The 21,360-nt window shown below is 39.3% G+C and overlaps 1 protein-coding gene across 1 annotated transcript in view; it reads right to left on the bottom strand.

The window, feature by feature from the left end:
* Positions 1-21,360, bottom strand: part of TMED10 (transmembrane p24 trafficking protein 10) — a 35,851-nt gene that overhangs the window by 7,077 nt on the left and 7,414 nt on the right. The window contains exons 2-3 of the mRNA XM_077910006.1: positions 9,245-9,356; positions 5,131-5,204 (exon numbers count right to left, since the gene is read on the bottom strand). Coding sequence (XP_077766132.1) covers positions 5,131-5,204; positions 9,245-9,356 — 186 coding nt within the window. The remainder of the gene's footprint in view (positions 1-5,130; positions 5,205-9,244; positions 9,357-21,360) is intronic.

A 21,360-nucleotide genomic window follows, 5' to 3' on the forward strand; every position in this document is an offset into this window, starting at 1 on the left:
TATATACCACAGATTCTCCACTAGAGGGTAGTAATGTAAACTGTATTTAGGCATTAAATGAAGACTACCAGAGCTACAAGGGACTTCATTCTACAAATCAAACTGAAGACTCCATAGTCTAAGTCCTTTGGGTGGAAGACCAAGACTAGTAGAACCATGGTTTCTTGACTCCCTACCTAAGCTAAGGTCACCAAAGCATTTATTCAACATCAAAACTGCAAAGCTAAAAAAAAAAATAATAATAACCTGCAAAGCTCTCCTATAAAATGCAAGCAAAACTGTATCTTTGACTTCTAAAAGTATATCCGCTCAATATATCCAAATCCTATCTATCTCTCAAGCCTTAACCATGAAGCTTCCCTTCACTACTTCTGTCCACACCGATGCCCTCTTTCTTAAAGTCCTATAGCACTTAGACTGTGCCACATCACTAACACTCAATCGTACACTGTCATATTCACATTGTTTTGATTTTTATCCTTTTTCCCCCACACTAGTTTGGCTCTTGAACTTAAGGAAATTAATACAATGTATACTTTGTATAGCATGCCCATTCGTGCCTTCTTCAGAAGGGCCAACTTTCTCATAGCAGTAGGAATTACTGTTGGTCCCCTGAAGCAACAAGGCTTCCTCAGACCACTCTGCATCTACCTTCACCCACCACCCAGGACAAAGTCTTCCCTACCACACTATCACTCTCGTCTGTGGTGGTAGGGACTCCTTGGAAAAGCTACAAGTCAGAAAGCCTTTTTCTGCCCATGTAAAACACCTCCAAAATCTTGTGAAATTACCCTTCTTAAGGTATTTCCAAATCTTCCACTCCCTTAGTGATGATTTGAACCTAGGGTTCAGAGTCCTATAATTGCACCAAGGAAAGGTTTTAACTCTGAAAAACTGCTTCTTAAAGCACACGTGTGAACGAGCCTCTAGAGAATTGCTAGCCTGTTTTCCTAGTTGGAGCACTGAGACTCAAGAGAAGTTTTTTTGTGGTAAGCCAGATTCAGTCAAATTGCTGTTACCTCCACAGTCCCCACCACAGCCCCCCAAATTTTAGAAGCACAGCAGTAACAGTGGACACCATCTAATCTAACACAGTCAAGATAAAGAAGGCAGACCTACACCCAAGAACAACTCTTGTGTGGGGAGGTACGTGAATCACAGACCTCTTCATAGAAACTAAAATGGTCAAGAATGTGCCAAAATAAGGCCAGATAATACTGCCAATCTTAGGGCTTTATGAAATTTAGGATGATCCTATTTACTCTGTCATAGTCAACTTCTAGAAAGGATAGAAAGAGGGAGCCAAAATTACTGAACTAACCAAACTATGTGTCAGGTGCCTTGCCCATATGTTATTTCATTTAATTCATGTCGAGAAAGGGATTTTGGATCTAGTATGCAGAACTAGAGTTCCTCCCCTCCTAAGGGCATTCAGAAGAGTAGAACTTTTGGAAAGTCTTCAGCTGTTGCTCCAACAAGGGCAACAGTGTTTCTGGTATACATGTTGATAGCAAATGACATACTAATAGAACCCACAGGCACAACAGGATTTTAGTTGTACTGAAAATTTTGACATCTACATCAAGGGAACATATATAGAATCCCAGAGTTAGAGGATGTGTCAGACAGCAACTTCTTTGTGGGATAGTTATTGCCTTCATTTCCACAACTGCAGGATTAGATAATTGAGTCTTTGCAAACAGCTGCTCTAGTTCATGGACCACCAAAAAAAAAAAAAGGCTCAATTCACATACTGACTCTATAAAGATGTGCTCCTCTTCATTGTAATGGGCAGAAGACAGTGTAAAAGGTCCTCAAAACTCAACAGAGATCAAAGTGCTAATATGTGAGGACATACCAAACTCTTTAAACAACCATTCTAGCTTCCAAAATATTAGCCTATATTTGTATTGTTTACATAGCAATTTCACATGCACTAATTAAATAAATCCTCCATAACAATTTAGTAGGTATTGTAGTACTGTGTCTAGCTACTGAAACCCTGACTACTACTATTAAATTTTACAAAACCACAAGGGATTTCAGAATCATGACGCTCCCAACTGCGAGGGAGAGATACTTTGGATGTGAAAAATTAAAGAAATGTGCCACCTCCTCTAAGCCAAACACTTAGGCCAATAGGCTCAAATCCTCTGGAGATAAAAGCTCTCTATTACCTCAAGGGCCTGAAATTAAATGCCTCAAAACCTCCACATATGTTCAGTGTTCTCCGGTAATTAACCAGAGAACAAGTGCTTCTATTATTCATGTTCTTGTCACAGGCATTTGTTGAAAGACAAGTAACAGTTATTTCTAAGCAAGATTCAAGGGAGCCTAGCCACTAACTGAGGAAAAGGCTGGTCTTTGGCCTACGTCGAAACCACTCCTCTGTCTCAGTTTGCTGTGCCTTTTTGGGGGAGGTGGAGGGGTTGGTGGTAAGATCACCAAAGAAAGTAGTAGCAGGAGTTACTTGGTTAAGAAACAGAATTTAGAGCTGTGTTGTAACCATGTGCGTAATGACATGCTTAGGACGTGCCAGACTTCCAAAGCAGGAAGCAGGCAAAGGAAGTGCTGTGGTTTCCTTTCTGCTAGGGATTCCCCTCTTGGGTTAAGCAAAAGGTCAGGGAAGATAAAGGCCCTTCCCCAATGTCAACAAAGTCCAAGGATGACAGAAATTCCAGGAGGAATAGGAGTTCTAAAATGCTCCGTGACAGTGATGCCCACATTATTTTATATATATATTCAATAATGCCCTCTGTTTTAGAGGGAAAAATTACATCTAATGTCTAATCAAGTGCCCTATTATTTCATATAATGGCAGCCATCATATTTGGAAGAAGAAGTTACAACCGGTAAAATTCCTTACGGTAGGAATTCAATGTATGCTGACTTAAGAGTGGCTTCAAGTTGAGGACACTGCAGCAGTCACTGAAAACTGAAAATCGGGGATGCCTGCGTGGCTCAGCGGTTGAGAATCTGCCTTTGGCTCAGCATTCTGGGATCTAGTCCTGCACTGGGCTCCCTGCATGGAGCCTGCTTCTCCCTCTGCCTATGTCTCTGCCTCTCTCTCTCTCTCTTTTTTTTTTTTTAAGATTTTATTTATTTATTCATGAGAGACACACAGAGAAATATTTTTTTAAATCTTTAATAAGAAAAAAACAAGAAAACTGAAATCATCTTAGCTATTCTTCTACCTCAAAATAACTACATTTTTTTATACCTTACAATGACATTTTAACATATATTATCTTATTTAAATATAATTATGATTCTTCTGAACCATCAAAGTTTAAAAAGATTCAGGCAGAGGGTGAAGCAGGCTCCCTGCAGGGAGCCCAATGCAGAACTTGATCCAGGCATCCTTGGATTCCAACCTAAACTGAAGGCAGACGCTCAACCACTGAGCCACCCCGGTGCCTCTGAAAGGATTATTTTAATTTACTCTTCAGTTCATCAAATAAAGAGGCTCTCTTGCTTTCTGTCTTTTAACTAAACTAGCATAGACACAGAAACAAGAAATTCAAAGTCCCTGCCAGAAACTGTCTTCCATTCACTACCTCTACCGCATCCCTTGCTCTTGTTGATCACCTATAAATAACTCAGCCTCGTGTTGTTCCATTGAATATCTAAACTAAGAAAAAGAGGAAAAACCTAAAGAGCAGCAATTCTTGTACTACTTCCTGTTGCAGAATTAGCTGGTCATTTCCAATCTTCTTCCATTTTAGTCTCCTTTCTAGGTCCTGATCAAAGATGGAGCAACTTTCTCTGGGTCCATCAGTCCTAGAAAATTCTCTTAAATCATTTAAATCAACTTTCCTTTATTTAGTTTACATTCTTTAAAAACCATTTACATTTCCTGTGCCACACCTCTTCTACATACCTTCAAGGTACCATTGTAAAAAGACTCTGATCTGGGTTAAAATACTATTAACTTTCTGTGAAGATCCATCCTCCAGTCTTAAGTAGTTCTCGTGCTTTTGTTCTTTTTTGGGGGGGGAAAGATTTTATTTATTTATTTATTTGAGAGAGAGAACGTGCATGTGCATGGGGGGGGACAGAGGGAGGGAAAAGCAGACTCCCCATTGAGCGGGGAGCTGGACACAGGGTGAAGGTAGGGGTGGGGGCTCCATCCTAGGACCCTGGGATCATGATCCGAATCGAAGGCAGACACTTAACTCACTAAGCCACCCAGGCAGCTCAGTTCTTGTGGTTTTTAAAAGGTGCTCTCCATTTGAAGAACCATTTTGTGATCTCTTTCATAATAGACAAAAATGGCTCAGAGTCCCCTTACCCTTATCCTATGCACACCTCCACCTCCCTAATAAATGTCAAATTTTATTACCTATAATACTTCCTGTCAGCAAAAATGTTTATTCATTATCACCATCCTAGTCTCTTGCAGTTTTGCTTCCATCGTGCTCTTTAAGTTTCTTAGAGTGTGAAATTACTTTATTAACTAGAAGCTACTTTTGACTATGGTGTTTCTCAAAGACAGCACAGTTGTTCAAGTCTAAATAGCACTGAATCTATGTCCCAGAAATATATATATAGCTGTCAGTCTGGGAATAAAATCTTTAAGAACTAAAAACACATTGCTTTTCTTAATCTTGGACATATAAGTGAAGTCGAGCTTTTAAAAAGTATAAATAGAGGCACCTGGGTGGCTCCGCGGTTGAGTGTCTGGCTTTGGCTCAGGTTGTGATCCCGGGGTTGTGGGATTGAGTCCCGCATCAGGCTCCCCGCAGGGAGCCTGGTTCTTCCTCTGCCTATGTCTCTGCCCCTCTATGTCTCCCATGAATAAATAAATTAAATCTTAAAATAAAAATAAATAAAAAGTCTAAGTATACACCTTGTTTCTGTCTCAAGAGCACTAATGGCATATGCTTGAGTGTTTTATCTCACCAACATTTCTATGGGATGTTGGTTCAGTCATTTGGCCAAAGGCACTACCAGAATTATTGTTCAAGGCTGTTAACACAACTTTTTGTATTAGTTAAGATTGTAGCTGACTGTCACATGACTACTGAGAAAACAAAAGCCTTCTGGGCAAAGCACAGCCGGCTGGCCTGACTAGGTCACAGAAACCTCCCAGCACAGCACGCTACTACTGGCTGTTACAGAAGGACATACCTCTTCATAATTTTTCGCCTCCACTCCGTGTTTCATGTCTAGAATCACGAGTTGATCAGGTATCCGCCCTGTTCCTGAGAAGGAAATCAAAAGATTCATTGTGTAGAATATTTAAAATTCCGGGAAATCACCCACCCACCCTCCCTCTCTCTAACCCCTACCCTCTCAATAGAGGGAAACAGTCGCAACTCCTCCCCCTACTCAGCTGCAAAAAATTCCTGGCTCTAGCTAAAATCACAAGCATTCCAGACAAAGCCTCTATCTGTGTGGGGTGCCAGAAAGCAACAAGAACATGCTGCTGGCAAACATCTCTGAGCAAGCAGGACACAAGACACTGTAGCTGGTACTACAGAGGAACAGAACAGCAGAAGAGACTACAGGCTTACTGAATCGGGAAATAAAATTCAAGTCAAAACAGTACAAAAATGAGTGGCATATAGACCAATAGGTGGTAGGCACCAACTAAGATTGTAAAGGTGCATTTCTACATCTGGAAAGGCTGTCCTGTCAAATTTTGAGAAAAAAAAAGGATTACTGGGTATACGGTAAACTTGGATTTACTTAATATAAACATGAGTATTGAAAACAACACAGGATTTAGCTAATCCACTTTAATTCAAACATTTTGGTCAATGTAAGGCCATTTCCGTAGGTTAATAAAATATTATAGGACCCACAAAACACTCCAAAGAGAATAGCCCAAGAAAAATTCTTGTAAAGGAGAGTACAATTTTCAGGGATGCTACTTAGAGAAATGTCTATTTGGGATAGTAGGGCTAAGAAAGCTAGGGTCATATTAGAAAAGGTAAACTGATTCAGCTTGATCAAAAAAGAATTTAACCTTAAATCATCAAATAGGAGAGAGGGAAAGACTCCAGAGTCCCAAAATTGCTCAGCCCCAATCCCCTGGAAATCACCTGATTATTTATGAAATAAAAAACTGCCTGCATGGAATTAGGAGTTTAGTGAAACAGTGCCACTTAAACATTGGAGCTCTTGAGACTACAAGCCAGAGAGAATGGCACTATACTCCACCGCCTGAACACTGCAGGTTTCTGAAATGGACTCAAGTCAATTCAATAACTACTGAGAACTCACTGGGTGCTAGAAATGTACTGAATTACAATCTCTGCCTTCAAAAATTCGATGGGGAGCTAAGACAAATAATTGTAACAGCTACAATGAAAATGCAAAGCAGTATAAAACTTCAAGGGAAAAAAAATCCATTCAGATAATCCCAGCTATGGAGTAAAGGTTAGAGAAATAAAGGGATTAGTTGTGGACAGACTCCACTAAAGAGAAAGCACCTGAAGACAAGGACAAAGTACTCTGGCAAAGGTTCAAATATTGAAATGAGTATGGTATGTTTAAAAGACAGTAAAGTTCTTTTGGATTGATCAGAAAGATCAACTTGAAAGCAACAGAGGGGCGCATGGTTGGCTCAGTTGGTAGAACATGTGGCTCTTGTCTTGGGGTTGTGAGTTCAAGCCCCATGTTGGGTGTAAGGGATTACTTAAAAATTAAAAAAAAAATGTAATGCAAATTAAAAAAAGAGGAGAAAGAGAAAACAACAGAAATAAGACTACATAGGTAGGACTAAGACACTAAGTCACAGATGTCTTCTGAGCATGAAACTAGTAAGTCTCCTAAACAAAAAAGAAAACAAAACAAAGTGGCACCCAGAGAAGCAGGCATCTTTTCCCAAATCCAATGTGTAGACCTGGTCACTGCACTGGTCTTTAAGAGATACAGTGCAGGTTTTTGCTTCTCCTTCTTCATTTAAAAAATTATGAAACCGAACCAGTTCACAACCCTACCTGGTCCAAATGATCAAGACATTCTCTCCCTAACAGGGTCTTCCCACCATCATTCTGTTGCCACAGCAAAGCATTAGCATTATTCAAACACTAGTGAAACCACAAAACCACAGACCTCTGGCTATTCTCAGTCTAGACCATACAGTCTCTTGCACAGACCAGCTAGCTTATTCCCTTAGCTGACATCATAGCCCTAAAGGGTCCCTTTTATTAAAAACAAAGCAAAACAAAAAACAACAAAAAACCCACCAACCTTCTCTGCATTTTTCTGTTAAATGGACAATCTTTTAAAAGGTGCTCCAAAGACTACAAGGTATCACATTGTTTCATATCAAAATAAATGAAACTAGAAGTTGAGTGCTGACTATACAGTGTGTGGATACATTTGTACATATATATACATATATGTATTTTTTTAGGAGGAGGAGAGGCAGAGAGAGAATCTTAAACAGGCTCTACCCATGCCCAGTGCAGAGCCCAATGCAGAGCTTAATCCCAGGGCCTTGAGATCATGACCTGAGCCAAAATGAAGAGTTAACAGCTTAAACACCCTGACACAATCCATGATTTAAAAGATTAGAGTTCAGGGCAGCCCGGGTGGCTCAGTGGTTTAGCGCCGCCTTTGGCCCAGGGCCTGGTCCAGGATCGAGTTCCACATCAGGCTCCCTGCATGGAGCCTGCTTCTCCTGCTACCTGTGTCTCTGTGCCTCTCTCTCTCTCTCCTTGTGTGTGTCTCTCATGAATAAATAAATAAAATCTTAAAAACAAAATAAAAATAAGAGATTAGAGTTCAGATTTGTGTGGTGGCAGATATAGAAGATATTTTGAAAGAAGTATCAGTATAACTCAATGATAGGCTGAAAAAGGCAAAAACAATTTCAAAATGTGAGCCCACATAACTGGAAGGATAGTAGTAACATTGATAAGAGAGGGGAATTAGTTTGAAAGGGAATCTTGTGAATACAGTCTTCTACATCTTAGACATCTTGGTTTTGAGGAGTGACACAACCATGTGAAATGTCTAGAATATAGTTGAGACATCCTGGAAACAGCATAGGTGGGAGCACAGAGAAGGATATTGGTCATGAAATCACCATTAAAATTCTTTATTTTTAATCCATTATTCCATTTACTTCTGGCAAATTCCCTTAGCTTTTAGGCTAACTTGACCAACTTTAGATCAAGGGAGTCAATTTTTGATTAACTGTCAAAAGCAGCTGGTTCATCTGCCATTCCTGGGAACCTACTGGCACTGTTGGCAAAGATGCTTGCTCTTCTTGGATCCTATGTTCTGAACTTTCTACAAATGTAAAACTGTCAGGAGTCCTTTTGCTACTACACGGAGGAAGCCTGAGACTAAAATTAAATGGAGACAAGGAAAGGAAGCACTAAGAGAGGTAGAGTTCCAATGATACTGTTAAAACCCCAAGATGAAGCTGTACCTTGGGTCAGCATCACGTTGTAAATTTCCCAGTTCAGAGAGTCAAATTTCTCTTTAAGGTAGTTTTGAGTTTTGTTTTTATGTCCTATAGGACCCTTTTGGGCTATAGCCCAAAACTGATGTAACTGCTGTAACAAGTATAACTGCATACAGCTTTGAAAAGGCTAGTGTTTTTTAAACTAATGAATAGGGAGTAAAAAGGAATCTGCCTTTAAAAAAAAAAAAAAAGATTTTATTTATTCATCCATGAGAACGCACAGAGAGGAGAGAGAGAGAGGCAGAAACACAGGCAGAGGGAGAAGCAGGCCCCATGCAGGGAGCCAGATGTGGGACTCGATCCCGGTCTCCAGGATCACGCCCTGGGCTGAAGGCAGTGCTAAACCGCTGAGCCACCCGGCTGCCTTTTCACCCATGATTGAACACAGAAGCCATCAAGTAATCAGTAAAAAGGTACTATGGGGTCTTGGCCTTGAGATGCACAGAAGAATTCATAGCAAGATAGAACTAGGAAAGTGCTCTCAAGAACAAAAATACTTCTAAATTTGCCATATATTGTTAGACGGATGTTATTTCTAATCCCTGAGAAAAATGTGTCACTAGCATATAAATGCGCTATTTTCCAGGATATATACAAAATTCAACTCTATCATTCAAGCCAGTATGTCACAGCATTCAAGAAATGCCTACTCCTGTTCATGAAGAACTCAGCTGATTAGCCAACTTTCACTCATATGTGTGAAAAACATATAAACAAATGTAGTTTCCATTTCCTCTTCCTGCTAGCCCAAGAGAGTAAGTTCATGCTCTAACTCGAGAAGAAACACTTAATTCAGGGAAAACACTCTTGATTACTTACCCTTGCTCTCAAAACACACTTCAAACATGTCATAATCTTCAGTAGTAAAGGCAAATTTCCCCTTGGTTGCATCTTCCTTGGAGTACAGAATATGACCAGCAGAATCTGTGATCTAAAATAAAAAGTAAGTAAGAAGAGGAAGCAAATAACACCAGGGAAAAGAACTTACAGAAATTGGAGAAATGTCTGTAAGTAAATGTCTTTTACTGTCTGTAAAAGATAGTTGATATTTCTCATTATGGTGACTATGTTCAGTCCATTCCTAAAGACAGGAATTGAATTATAGATGAAAACCAGGTAGAGCAAATTTCATTCATCCAAACAGTATCCCAAACAGCATCCACACTGAAGGCTAAAATATGTTGCTGCTATAAAATGTCTTACCATACCAAAAAATTGATACGGTTGATATAAATTGGGCTTATTAGCAAAAGTTTACTATAAAATGTATACCAGTATCATTACCTAGAAACGGACAGGTCCTAAGAATGAAGAGGACAATTACCAGAAGAATGTAGGAGAAAAATATAGAAGAACACACCTCTTCTGTGAAACATATCTTGATGGGGTAGAGGTAGAAGCAGAGAATGGTAATGAAACACCTGATGCAAAAAGAGAAAAAAAGGGATGCATAGAGAAGAAAATCTGGAAGATTCATTCCTGCGAATTGCACATCAATTATGTCAATGATCAAATGTGTTGGCAGAGAGGCATGAAGGACAAACAAGAAATCTGTCCTAAAAAAGGTATCATTGGTTTCCACCAGTGATAATTTCTTTCTTCTAGGTTGTTAGCTTTAGTTCTCCAACCTTAAACTGCTCCATTTGTAGAGAATGGCCTGTAAGCACAGATTAAGTAACTAGTCATATATAAAACAAGGGAATGACACTGTAATATGACACAGTGGATTGCAATTCTTTATTAGAGCTCATGGCTGTCCTAAGAAAAGGCACATTTCATTACTTAAAACAAGAAGCTACTTGCAATGTGGAACACAAAGTAGTAGCCTCATTATATTAAACTAGATGTTCTAATGCTGTCTGTAAAACAAGATTCATTTATAGGTGGGATTTTAAATATGAAAACTGAGCAGTACTTAAGAGCTTATAATTTAAAGTACTTTAATAACACCAGTTTTTTTTTTTTCTGAGTAGTGAGATTTCTTCTTTATACTTTTAGTTTTCTTTCGATTTTCTTTAAAGGCATGTATCACTTATGGTCAGAAATAAAATTATTTCATTTTGGGGAAAAATATAGTAACTAAATAGTTTTTACTGCTAAACTAATCTGAAATGGGTCAATTTATTTATTTATTTTTTATGAGGGGCCAATTTAAAAGGTTTTTATGGCACATGATCTAAATTCCCTAAAAATAACAGTAGTGATATTAATCATGAATCTTCTGCTATGAATGATGTTGATCATTAATTTGTCAGTGCTTAGATCTGTGTTGGTCATTGGGGATACAGGGATATGTAAGATAGTTCCTGTCTTTGAAAGAGCTTAAAAGTCTAAATGAGATGAATAAGAAATGAGACTTCATCGTAATGTGAAAAGTACACTACTAGAAGCAAGCACAGGTGCCATGGGGTATGGAAGTTCAGAGAGTGTACTCTGGAGGTGACACATGAGATAAGTCCTGAAGGATGAACTATAATTCAGGGAAAAACAGGAGTGCAAAAACATTCAGGGTAGAAGAAAGAGCAAATATGAAGAGAAGACTTGGGGTCCAGGAAAAAAAACCAAAAAATATAGTATTATCATAATACTAGTAACTAGTACTTATCAAGCACTTACTAAATGTTGAGTACTATGCCAAATGCTTTATATGTATTTTAAACTGAATCTTGGGCAGCCCCAGTGGCTCAGCAGTTTAGCGCCACATTCAGCCTATGGTGGGATCCTGGAGACTGGGGATCGAGTCCCATGTCTGGCTTCCTGCATGGAGCCTGCTTCTCCCTCCGCCTGTGCCTCTGCCTCTCTCTCTCTCTCTCTCTCTGCATCTCTCATGGATAAATAAAAATTAATTAATTAATTAATTAAATCTTAATGCTCTAGGTAAGAACTATTATTTCTCTTATGTTCCATAGCAGGAAATTGAAACACAGAGAGGTTAAGTGGCTGGAGAGGTTATATGGCCAGATCATATAGAAATGCAACACCAGGGGATCCCTGGGTGGCGCAGCGGTTTGGCGCCTGCATTTGGCCCAGGGCGCGATCCTGGAGACCCGGGATCGAATCCCACGTCGGGCTCCCGGTGCATGGAGCCTGCTTCTCCCTCTGCCTATGTCTCTGCCTCTCTCTCTCTCTCTCTCTGTGACTATCATAAATAATAAATAAAATTAAAAAAAAAAAAAAGAAATGCAACACCATGCTAAGGAGTTTATACTTCATTTAGTACAAAGTGGAAAGGCAATGAAGAGTTTGAAACAACAGAATGATGTGATTTAGTTTGCGATTTAGAAAGATGAATCTGATAATACTGTGAAGACAAGTCCCTTGAGAGGGACAATACTAGAGATAAAATGGATTAGGGCACTATTCTAGTACTCCAGGTTAGAAATTATGAATGCTTTGGGTATGAGGAAAAGGGAACAGATTTGAGGGATTTTAAGGAGACAGAGCCCATAGGACAAAACCAAAAAGTCACTGCCCACAAGCATTAAGCCAGCAATGTAATTGAATCTAATGGGCCAGTGTAGGCCCACAAGGTCAGACAATTTTGCAAAGTGAACTGTGCCTGTCTTGAGAGAAACCAATGACTGTCATGTCACGATGGGTTTTCAGATCGTCCAATTTTTCAGAAGATGCCACACGTTTTAACTTGTATTTGAAATCTCCTAAGTTTTAAATTCTCACAGCTAATCCCAACATATGAAAAACTATCTCAAGGCCAAACAAAAGAGGTCTATAGAACCAAGTTCTTCTAGACCACCCACTTCTGACCTCTGCGTAAGACAAGAAGAAAGCTAAGAGCACATAAAAGTATTGCTCGGCAGCACTGTGGTCTCAGCAGAGATCATAGACTGTGGATGCATTTCTCACAGCAACTCTTAGTAGCCAGGATGCAGGAGCAAAGAAAAAAAGTATCAAGTGATTTAAGACTGAGGTTCTGTAACTGAGTGGTCTGGGAGAAGAAGGGGATTAAGGAATGCTGTTATAAACTTTATACACAGTATTTATTTCACCTTCACAACAATCCCAGAGAGGACTGTCTTCTTATCCCCATTTTACTGATAAGAAAACTCAGTAACTTGCCCATCATCACATAGTTAATAAATTATCTATGTGGATTTGAGGTAGTCTAAAATCCATGTTCTTCCTATATTCCATTTCGCCTCCCCACAAAAAGAATGTCTGAGAGAATGGATTGCACAGAAGCCAAAGACTAACAAAATGTGATGGATTCTCTGGGTCGGTGTGATAAAGAGGGCCTGAAGAGTCCTCTCAAGTGGGTCACTGCCCTGTTCAGTCTGCCATTCTCCACCTTGGAGTGTAACAGGCACTCACAAGGTAGAGGCTCTGAAGTCAGCAATAACTAAATAATCTGCAAGGGAAAGGGAATATATAGTACTAGAGATTCCTGAAGGCCTCTTGTTCATATGATACTTTTTCTGAAGCAACTAAAAAAAAAGGTGTAAAAAGAGACTTCTTTAGAACCTTGAACACACACATTATAGGGCAAAGGTCTGAGAACTAATCAAATTTCAAAGTAATGTGTAGTCACCAGTGTGGGGTCATTCTTCCTTTCTTCAGACTCTGTTCACCCATGAGATACTCACACATCCCCACTCCCTAGCTCCCAAAAGCACAACGACAATCCTTAAGAGCAAGGAGGAAGTTCAAAAAGATAGACTGCAAGATTAACAGATTTTCACATTCCAAGCTGATCTAAAAACTCTAACTTAGGTTTGGCTCCAATGAATAAAGTTGCAGAAAATGTAGAACTTCTCCAAGGCATATTTGGATAAAAATAAGCTTCCAGATTTGCTCACCATACTAGTTTCTTTTTTAAAGAAGATTTTTTATTTTTATTTTTTCCCTGCCCTTAAAAAGATTTTATTTTTAAGTAATCTCTATACGCAACGTAGAGAGATTTACAACCTCAAGATCAAGAATCACATATGCTCTATCATGAGCCAGCCAGGTGCCCCTAATTTAATCCATAAGGCAGAAGGAAAGGATTACAGGTTATTAGAAATGTTTAATGTAGGGCAGCCCCGGTGGCGCAGCGGTTTGGTGCCGCCTGCAGCCTGGGGTGTGATCCTGGAGACCTGGGATCAAGTCCCACGTCGGGCTCCCTGCATGGAGCCTGCTTCTCTCCCTCTGCCTGTGTCTCTGCCTCTCTCTCTATGAATAAATAAAGAAAATCTTAAAAAGAAAAGAAAAGAAATGTTTAATGTAAATGAAACCAGTAGAGGACAGCGAGGAATGGCATCAAGAATACAGCCTTAAAAAAAAAAAAAAAAAAAAAAGAATACAGCCCTAAACAGTCATCAAAGATACCATCATCTCCAGTCAGGCAAGGACCTAGCCTAGGAAAAACCACCCAGGGCACCGTAGTGGCTCAGTCAGTTGAGCACTGGACTGAATCTTGGTTTCAGCTCATGTCATGTTCTCAGGGCTGTAGTATAGTATGTATGTATGTAGTATAGTATAGTATGTAGTCCCTGTGAGGGACTCTGCATTCAGCGCAGAGTCTACTTGGGATTCTTTCCCTCTCCTACTGCCCATTCCCACTCTCCTGGCATGCGCCTGTGGTCTCTCAAATAAATAACTTTTTAAATTATGAATTTAGGGACAAGAGTCTCTCTAGATGACAAAAGAACCTAGATTTAAGCCTGAAAAGTCTTATTAAGGGGCACTTGGCTTGTTCAGTCAGTGGAGTGTGCGACTCTTGATCTCAGGTTGTGAGTTTGAGTCCCATGTTGGGTGTAGAGATTACTTAAAAAATTTTTAAAAATCTTCAAAAATAGGGGCACCTGGGTGGCTCAGTCATTGAGCATTTGCCTTTGGCTCAGGTTGTGATCCCAGGGTCCTGGGATTGAGTCCGCATAGGGCTCCCTGCAGGGAGCCTGCTTCTCCCTCTGCCTCTCTCTCTCTCTGTGTCTCTTATGAATAAATAATAAAAACTTTAAAAAACAATCTTTAAAAATAGAAAACTTTTATTAAGGCATTACCAAAATCCTTCACTGAGCACTTTGCAAAATGAATTAGGAAGTCTGCCATGTTTTTCTGAAAGACTCTGATACTCAGAAGGGGTAAAAATTGCTTACATTGTCCCTTGCTACACTGAACTGAGTAACTACAATTATGGTGGAATCACTTGCTTTGGACATGTGACATCTGAAAGAAAATATATTAAACATTCATCCTAGGAAAAAAAAATAAATAAATAAATAAAAAATAAAGATTCATCCTAGGGCAAAGACTCAAATGCTTTACAAGAGGCTGAAGGCAAAAGACCCATCACTGCCTACAGCTTTCATCAGAATGAAATTTACTCCCTAAAAGTGTATAATAATGATCACAATTCCCTAAGGGCCTTCGCATTTCTATATTCCTCATGACCTTCAGTTGACACAACTATATGAGGGTTGTTTATCCAGGTGAATATTTGGAAATCCAAGTAAGCAACATGACAACCTTCATTTTAGGCTCTTAAGGACTGTTGGGCATTCTGAGATTCTAGAATTTTTCTGAAAATCAGTAGGTTTCTCATATAGTTCACAACTTTACAATTTAGGAGCCAAGTCATTGATCCTTGTGTATGTGTGTATGTGTGTGTGTGACCCAAGCCATTGATCTTAATTAAAAAAAAAAAAATCAGGGATCCCTGGGTGGCGCAGCAGTTTGGCGCCTGCCTTTGGCCCAGGGCGTGATCCTGGAGACCTGGGATCAAATCCTACATCAGGCTCCCGGTGCATGGAGCCTGCCTCTCCCTCTGCCTATGGCTCTGCCTCTCTCCCTTTCTCTCTCTGTGACTATCATAAATAAATAAATAAATAAATAAATAAATAAATAAATAAATAAATAAATAAAAATCATATGCACTAACCCCAACATAAATAAATAAATCAGCAGGTAGCTAAAATTAAGAAATAGAGAAGTGAGCCAAGCTCATGACTAGCCAGAGCTGGCAAAGTCTAAAAGGTTGAAATGATGGTTTTAAATTTCCTTTAATTAAAATGTTCTAATTACAGATCACCTTAAAAGATCATCTGGTTTATCAAGAATTGAGAGATTCTATTTTTTCTTCTTAAATTCTACTAAAGTATGTTGGTAATATGATAAATAACTGCCAATTTTACCTTCTGTAACAGCAAGTCCTTAAAAAATTACTTATTTCCCTTTAAACAATACTTACAGAGTTTATTAAAAGTTCTTAATTAAACAAAGGTAACATGAAACCATTAAAATTTGCTCATATGACATCAAAGAATGGGAAGTAATACAGATTTGTTCTAGATAACACCTTCTGAAAAGCAAACCAAAGTTCACAACTTAGTAAGTAGGGAAAAAGTGTTAATTGTGTAAGAAGAGTAGCTGATGTCAAGAATATGTGAATACTCACACTGAAACTGTCAAATAAGTGAAAATACAGGTCACGGGGGGAAAAAACTCCTTTAGAATTGGATTTTCTTGGACCATTCTAAGCAGCAGCCAGAAAACAGGTTCTTGAGCAGGTCTTGAAGCCTGCTCGCATTTCTTTTATGAAATATTCAAGATAATACCATGCCTACTTGACAAGGATCTTTAAGAAGCTTGGGTCCAAACACTAGGCAAATAAAGCAATCAGTAATAAAAGAATATAGAGCTTGTCTGGAGGAAGAAACAAATAGGCACTATCAAGAACCTGAATTGAGCAAATGGTAAGTACAGAATCTCTTTGGCTCTAAGTTTTCTGGAAGCCAACATTAAAAAACAAGAGAACCAAGTTGGTTACACATAATTTGTTTTCTGATGAAAGCTCACAAATTTATCTTCAGAGATAATTTTCCTGGAACTAGACATGAAGTAAAATCAGGAAGGTCCTTGTAAAAAGACTGTGACCAATATTAGACTCTCCAATTTCAAACACTGCCTTGCTAAAGATACAAAGACAGTCTGAATGAGTGTTCCTCTATAATGATGTGCCTGACCTGATGCAGAGGTGGGACCTGAAGGACCTAGACAAAGGCTCTAGTGCTCTGGTTCTCTGCCCTAATTTAGCACTACAATCTCTCTCTCCATCCCACTCCCTTGCTTACTCCTCACAGAATTCCCAGACTTACTAAAATTGCAAGAAGCCTGGGACAACTTTCGGTCACTTGTTGAAACAAGTTAAAAAAAAAAAAAAAAAGGTCAGGAAGAGAGGTCTTAAAAATAATACTATCTACCCAGACCTCCATTTCTTATACCATTTTCCAATAAAAGGAACCAGAAAAAAAAAAAAAAAAGAAAGAAAAGAAAAAGAAAGAATGAAAAAGAAAAAAAAAAGGAACCAGAAATTCTTGGAGAAATGGTTGGTCCTAGGACTGGGGCAGAAAGTTATACAAGTTAAGCCTGCAGCATTTTGTAATGCCAGAAAGTACGAATGTTCTCAAAAACAAAACAAAAAACAGGAATGAGGGCATGTCCAAGGGACGGAGAAGCCAAATGAAAGAGCACCCAATGGCCAAGGCTGAAACAAGCTGAGCAACAAAATATACTGGTATTGGGCTGTAATCAAAGTAAAAGTATAGGGTATCTGGATGGCTGAGTGGTTGAGCATTTGGCTTTGGCTCAGGTCCTGATCCCAGGGTCGTGGAATTGAGTCCTGCAACAGGCTCACCGCAGGGAGCCTGCTTCTCCCTCTGCCTACGTCTCTCCCTCTCTCTGTCTCTCATGAATAAATAAAATCTTAAAATTACAAAAAAAAGAAGTATAAAAAGAATATCCATGAATCCAAACTGATAAAAAGAATTAAACAAATGAAGGAGAAGAAACAAATCCCTCCCATGCAGAAGACTCAAATAATTTACGAAGAAAACAGTGCCCTCAAGAAGATTGAGACTGAGCATAACTCCCCGCTCCTGAACTGTGGGCTGTACATAGTGATTTCCTTCCAAAAGCATAGTATGGAAAGGGAGAAAAAAGTAACTTACCTTGGAAAAACCTAACAACTACTCAGCCAGATAATCAAGGTCAATAGCAGCAACAATGATAAATCATGTTGACAGTACGCTCCCTTAATATGATATAATGAAAAATGGCACTTTACCTCTGTGAGCTTCCTCTCCCAAATTCATAATCCCAGTTTTACCATTAGGAAAACATCAGACAAATCCCAATTAGAGGGGCATCCTACAAAATACTTGACTAATACTCCTCTAAATTCACAAGGTCATCCAAAACAAGTCTGAGAAACTGCCATAATCTAGAGGAGCCCAAAGAAACATGACTAAATGTAACATATTCTGGATGGGATCCTGGAACAGAAAAAAGAACACCAGGTGAAAACTAAGGAAAGTTGAGTAAGTATGGACTTTAGTCGATAACAACATACAAATACTGGTTGATGCACTGTGACAAATATGTAAATGTTAATTAACAATAGGGGAAACTGTAGAGAATACGAGAGCTGTACTATCTTCACTGTTTTTCTGCAAATCTAAAACTGTTCTCAAATTAAAAGTTCGTTTAAAAAAATACTATTCAGGGCACCTCGGTGGCTCAGTTAGTTAAGCATCTGCCTTCAGCTCAGGTCATGATTCCAGGGTCCTAAGATAATAGGGCCCCTGCATCCGGCTCCCTACTCAGCAGGGAGTCTGCTTCTCCTTCTCCTCCTTGCTCATGCTCTCTCTTGCTATCTCTGTCACTCTCTCAAATAAATAAAATAATAAAATAAAATAAAATAATAAAATACATTAATTAGAAAGATGAATTCAAATGCATATATACACACATCTCTCCAGATTCTGAAGAAATTTAGTCTATGCAGAGCCAAGCATGCATTAAGCATCTTTTTTAAAAAATTATATTTTAAAAAAGAGTTTATTTGGTGAGATCACGTGAAAGCATGGGGAGGGGCACAGAGGGAGGGAGAGAGAAATCTCAAGCAGACTCTGCACTGAGCACAGAGCCTAATGCAGGGCTAGAGTCCAATGCAGGGCTCAATCTCACGACTGTGAGATTATGACCTGCACCAAAATCAAGAGTTGGAGGCTTAGCAAACTGAGCCACCCAGGTGCCCTGCATTAAGCATTTTCACAAACTTTTTTGAGGTATATACAAAGAGTTATTTTGGACCAAGTCTACACCTATTCTGTAAAATAACATATGGTGTATGAGAAAGGTGGCAAGTCTGTCTTTCTATTGGCAAAGGTCACACACTGGTTTCATTTACGGACTCAGCTCCATACCCCACAAGTCTAAGAAAATGTTAAAAAATAAAAAACAAAAACCCCCACTTCTTTTCCAGGAGGGCTACCATAGCAGGAGAGGTCAATTAGCTTGCAATTTTGGTGTAGCTGGTGAAAATCTGAAAATGTAATTTCCTTCAAATAGGCTCCTCCTTGCACTGTCTTCCTCAGGTTTACAATCAGTGTGTGGTATAAAGTTTGAGTATGCAATGTGTACATATTATTTCATGGGTAGCTATCACCCTTTGTAGCTCCAAAATGACTAACTCAGGAATTGAGAAATATCAGGTCCCTTGTAGAAACTCTGTACCCTGATAAAAATGAACTGAAACAGAAATACCTATTCTCTTCCCCCTTTGAGAGACATTACAGCATAACAGACTGAATATGCTAGAGTCACATCTCAGGTCTGTGTTCAAATCACAATTGTGCCACTTACTAGCTATATAGTTTTGGGCATATTCCTTAACCTTTCTGTTCCTCATACGTAAAATAAGGATGACAGCACATACTTTATGAGGTTATTGTGAGGATTAAATTTAATATAGGTAAAGTGCATGGAATAGTGTCTGGCACATGGCTACACTCATTAAGTGTTACTATTATTGTCATTGTTGTTAGCATTATTTTTTTTTTATTATTATTATTTTTTTTTTTTGTGATAGTCACAGAGAGAGAGAGAGAGAATGAGGCAGAGACACAGGCAGAGGGAGAAGCAGGCTCCAGGCACCGGGAGCCCGACGTGGGATTCAATCCCGGGTCTCCAGGATCGCGCCCTGGGCCAAAGGCAGGCGCCAAACCGCTGCGCCACCCAGGGATCCCTGTTGTTAGCATTATTATGATAACTACTTATTAGTAACAACTCAGAACTCCATAAACATTTAGGTTACTAACCATACTTCCAACCTAATAGTGCTAGTGGATGGCAAACTACATAAAATACACTACACTGACTAAACCCAGGGATAGTAAGGGCCAAATGGTTACTGCATGGAAACAGAAAAAGACAAAAAAGTAAACTCTCAAAGCAGCAGTAGCAGCAAGATTTAGAAACTGAAGGGATACAAAATGTCTAACCAAGCAGGTATTCAATGACATCTTTTAGTTGCTAAGAAGGGATAGTAAGAAATACAAGGACTCCAGCAATTCCTGCATGCGTTTTTTAACAAAGTAATAAACTACATGTAAAACCCAACACCGGGGGAGAGAAGGGGTATTGTATGTGTATGATTAGGGGCTGTAGGTCTATATCCTTCTTCTGGTAAAAGTTAACCAGTGAATCTTGAGCCATGGGGTCTATTACCCTAAGACATAAAAAAGGAGAAAGACCACGAATCACTGAAGATGCTGTAGTTTTAAACTAGAAAAACAGTACAGTAGTCTCCCCTTATGCTTGGTTTCACTTTCTGTGTTTCCAGTTACCTGCAGTCCGCTGAGGTACAGAAGCAGATGATCCTCCTTCAGATATATGTTCAGAAGATCAATAGTAGCCTAATACTACTTCACAATGTCTATGTTCTTCACTTCATCTCATCACATAGACATTTCAACATCTCACATCATCACAAGAAGAAAGGTAAGCTACCACAAGTCACCACTGTTTTCAAACTTGAACACAGGTAACTGATGGCCTAGATGCTATATATAAGGGGCGTAAAATGAATTTACCCTGATCTTTCAAACAAGAGCAAGTACTAACAAGTCTACCAATTGCATCCCTGAAATCAAAGGATCACATCTAGATTATATCCAGAACAAAGTCCAATTTAGAAAGGCCACAAGTAGTATTTAACAATGCTAAATTCTTTCAAATTTCCAACACAATTCTATAATGACATAGCATAGCACAAAGGAATTGCTAGAGGCGGCTTGTAGAAGTGTTGACAACTTGGGGCACCTGGGTGGCTCAGTAGGTTAAACATCTGACTCTTGGTTTCAGATTGTGATCTCAGGGTCCTGAGAATGAGCTACATCAGGCTCCGCACTCAGTGGGGAGTCTTATTGAGATTCTCTCCCTCTCTCTCTGCCTATACCCCAAAAAAATAATAAATTAATAAACAAAATCTTAAAAAAAGAGAGAGAAGTGTTCAAACCTAGAAATGGACAATTTCTAGGCACTGGGTGTGGTAATGGATAGATGCTCTATTCCTGCTTCTATCAACATTCTACATTAACTCAACATAGGCAACACGTCATGCTTGACTGGGTGGGGGAAGGGGGAGGAGTTGTGGGGAAGAAAGGAAGAAAGAGAGGGAGGAAGGGAGGGGAATGAGAACGAAAGACCAGTTGCTGCCCTAACAATATGACTGCGGGGGTGAAGCCAGATCAAATGTTTTTTTTCATACTGTTCCAAAGTTATTTACGGTAAAAACCTCCAGCGTGACCCTTTAAGGGACAAACAAAGCCTTGTTCTTTCTTAACAACTAGTCCCTTGATTTCCCACACATTACGTTGAACAATGAGATTGGGGGCACAGGATTAAGCAGATGACATCAACCTCCCTCAAGTCGGAGGCTTGTTTGGGAGCCCAAATTCTGGTCTGTGGCCAGCTAGCTGATTTCACAGAGGGCTCTACTGTCCAGACTGCCAGGCTGAGTTACGTATATGGGGGCAATGGCTCAGATCAACCACCAGTCAGCAATTCACGTAAGAGACAGCATAGAAGTCACTGTACTCTGTTGGATTACCTTCATAAATCTGTTCCATTTTCCTAGAAACTAGGCTCAGTCTTCA

This window comes from Canis aureus, chromosome 9, assembly GCF_053574225.1.
Source record: "Canis aureus isolate CA01 chromosome 9, VMU_Caureus_v.1.0, whole genome shotgun sequence".
NCBI lineage: Eukaryota > Metazoa > Chordata > Mammalia > Carnivora > Canidae > Canis > Canis aureus.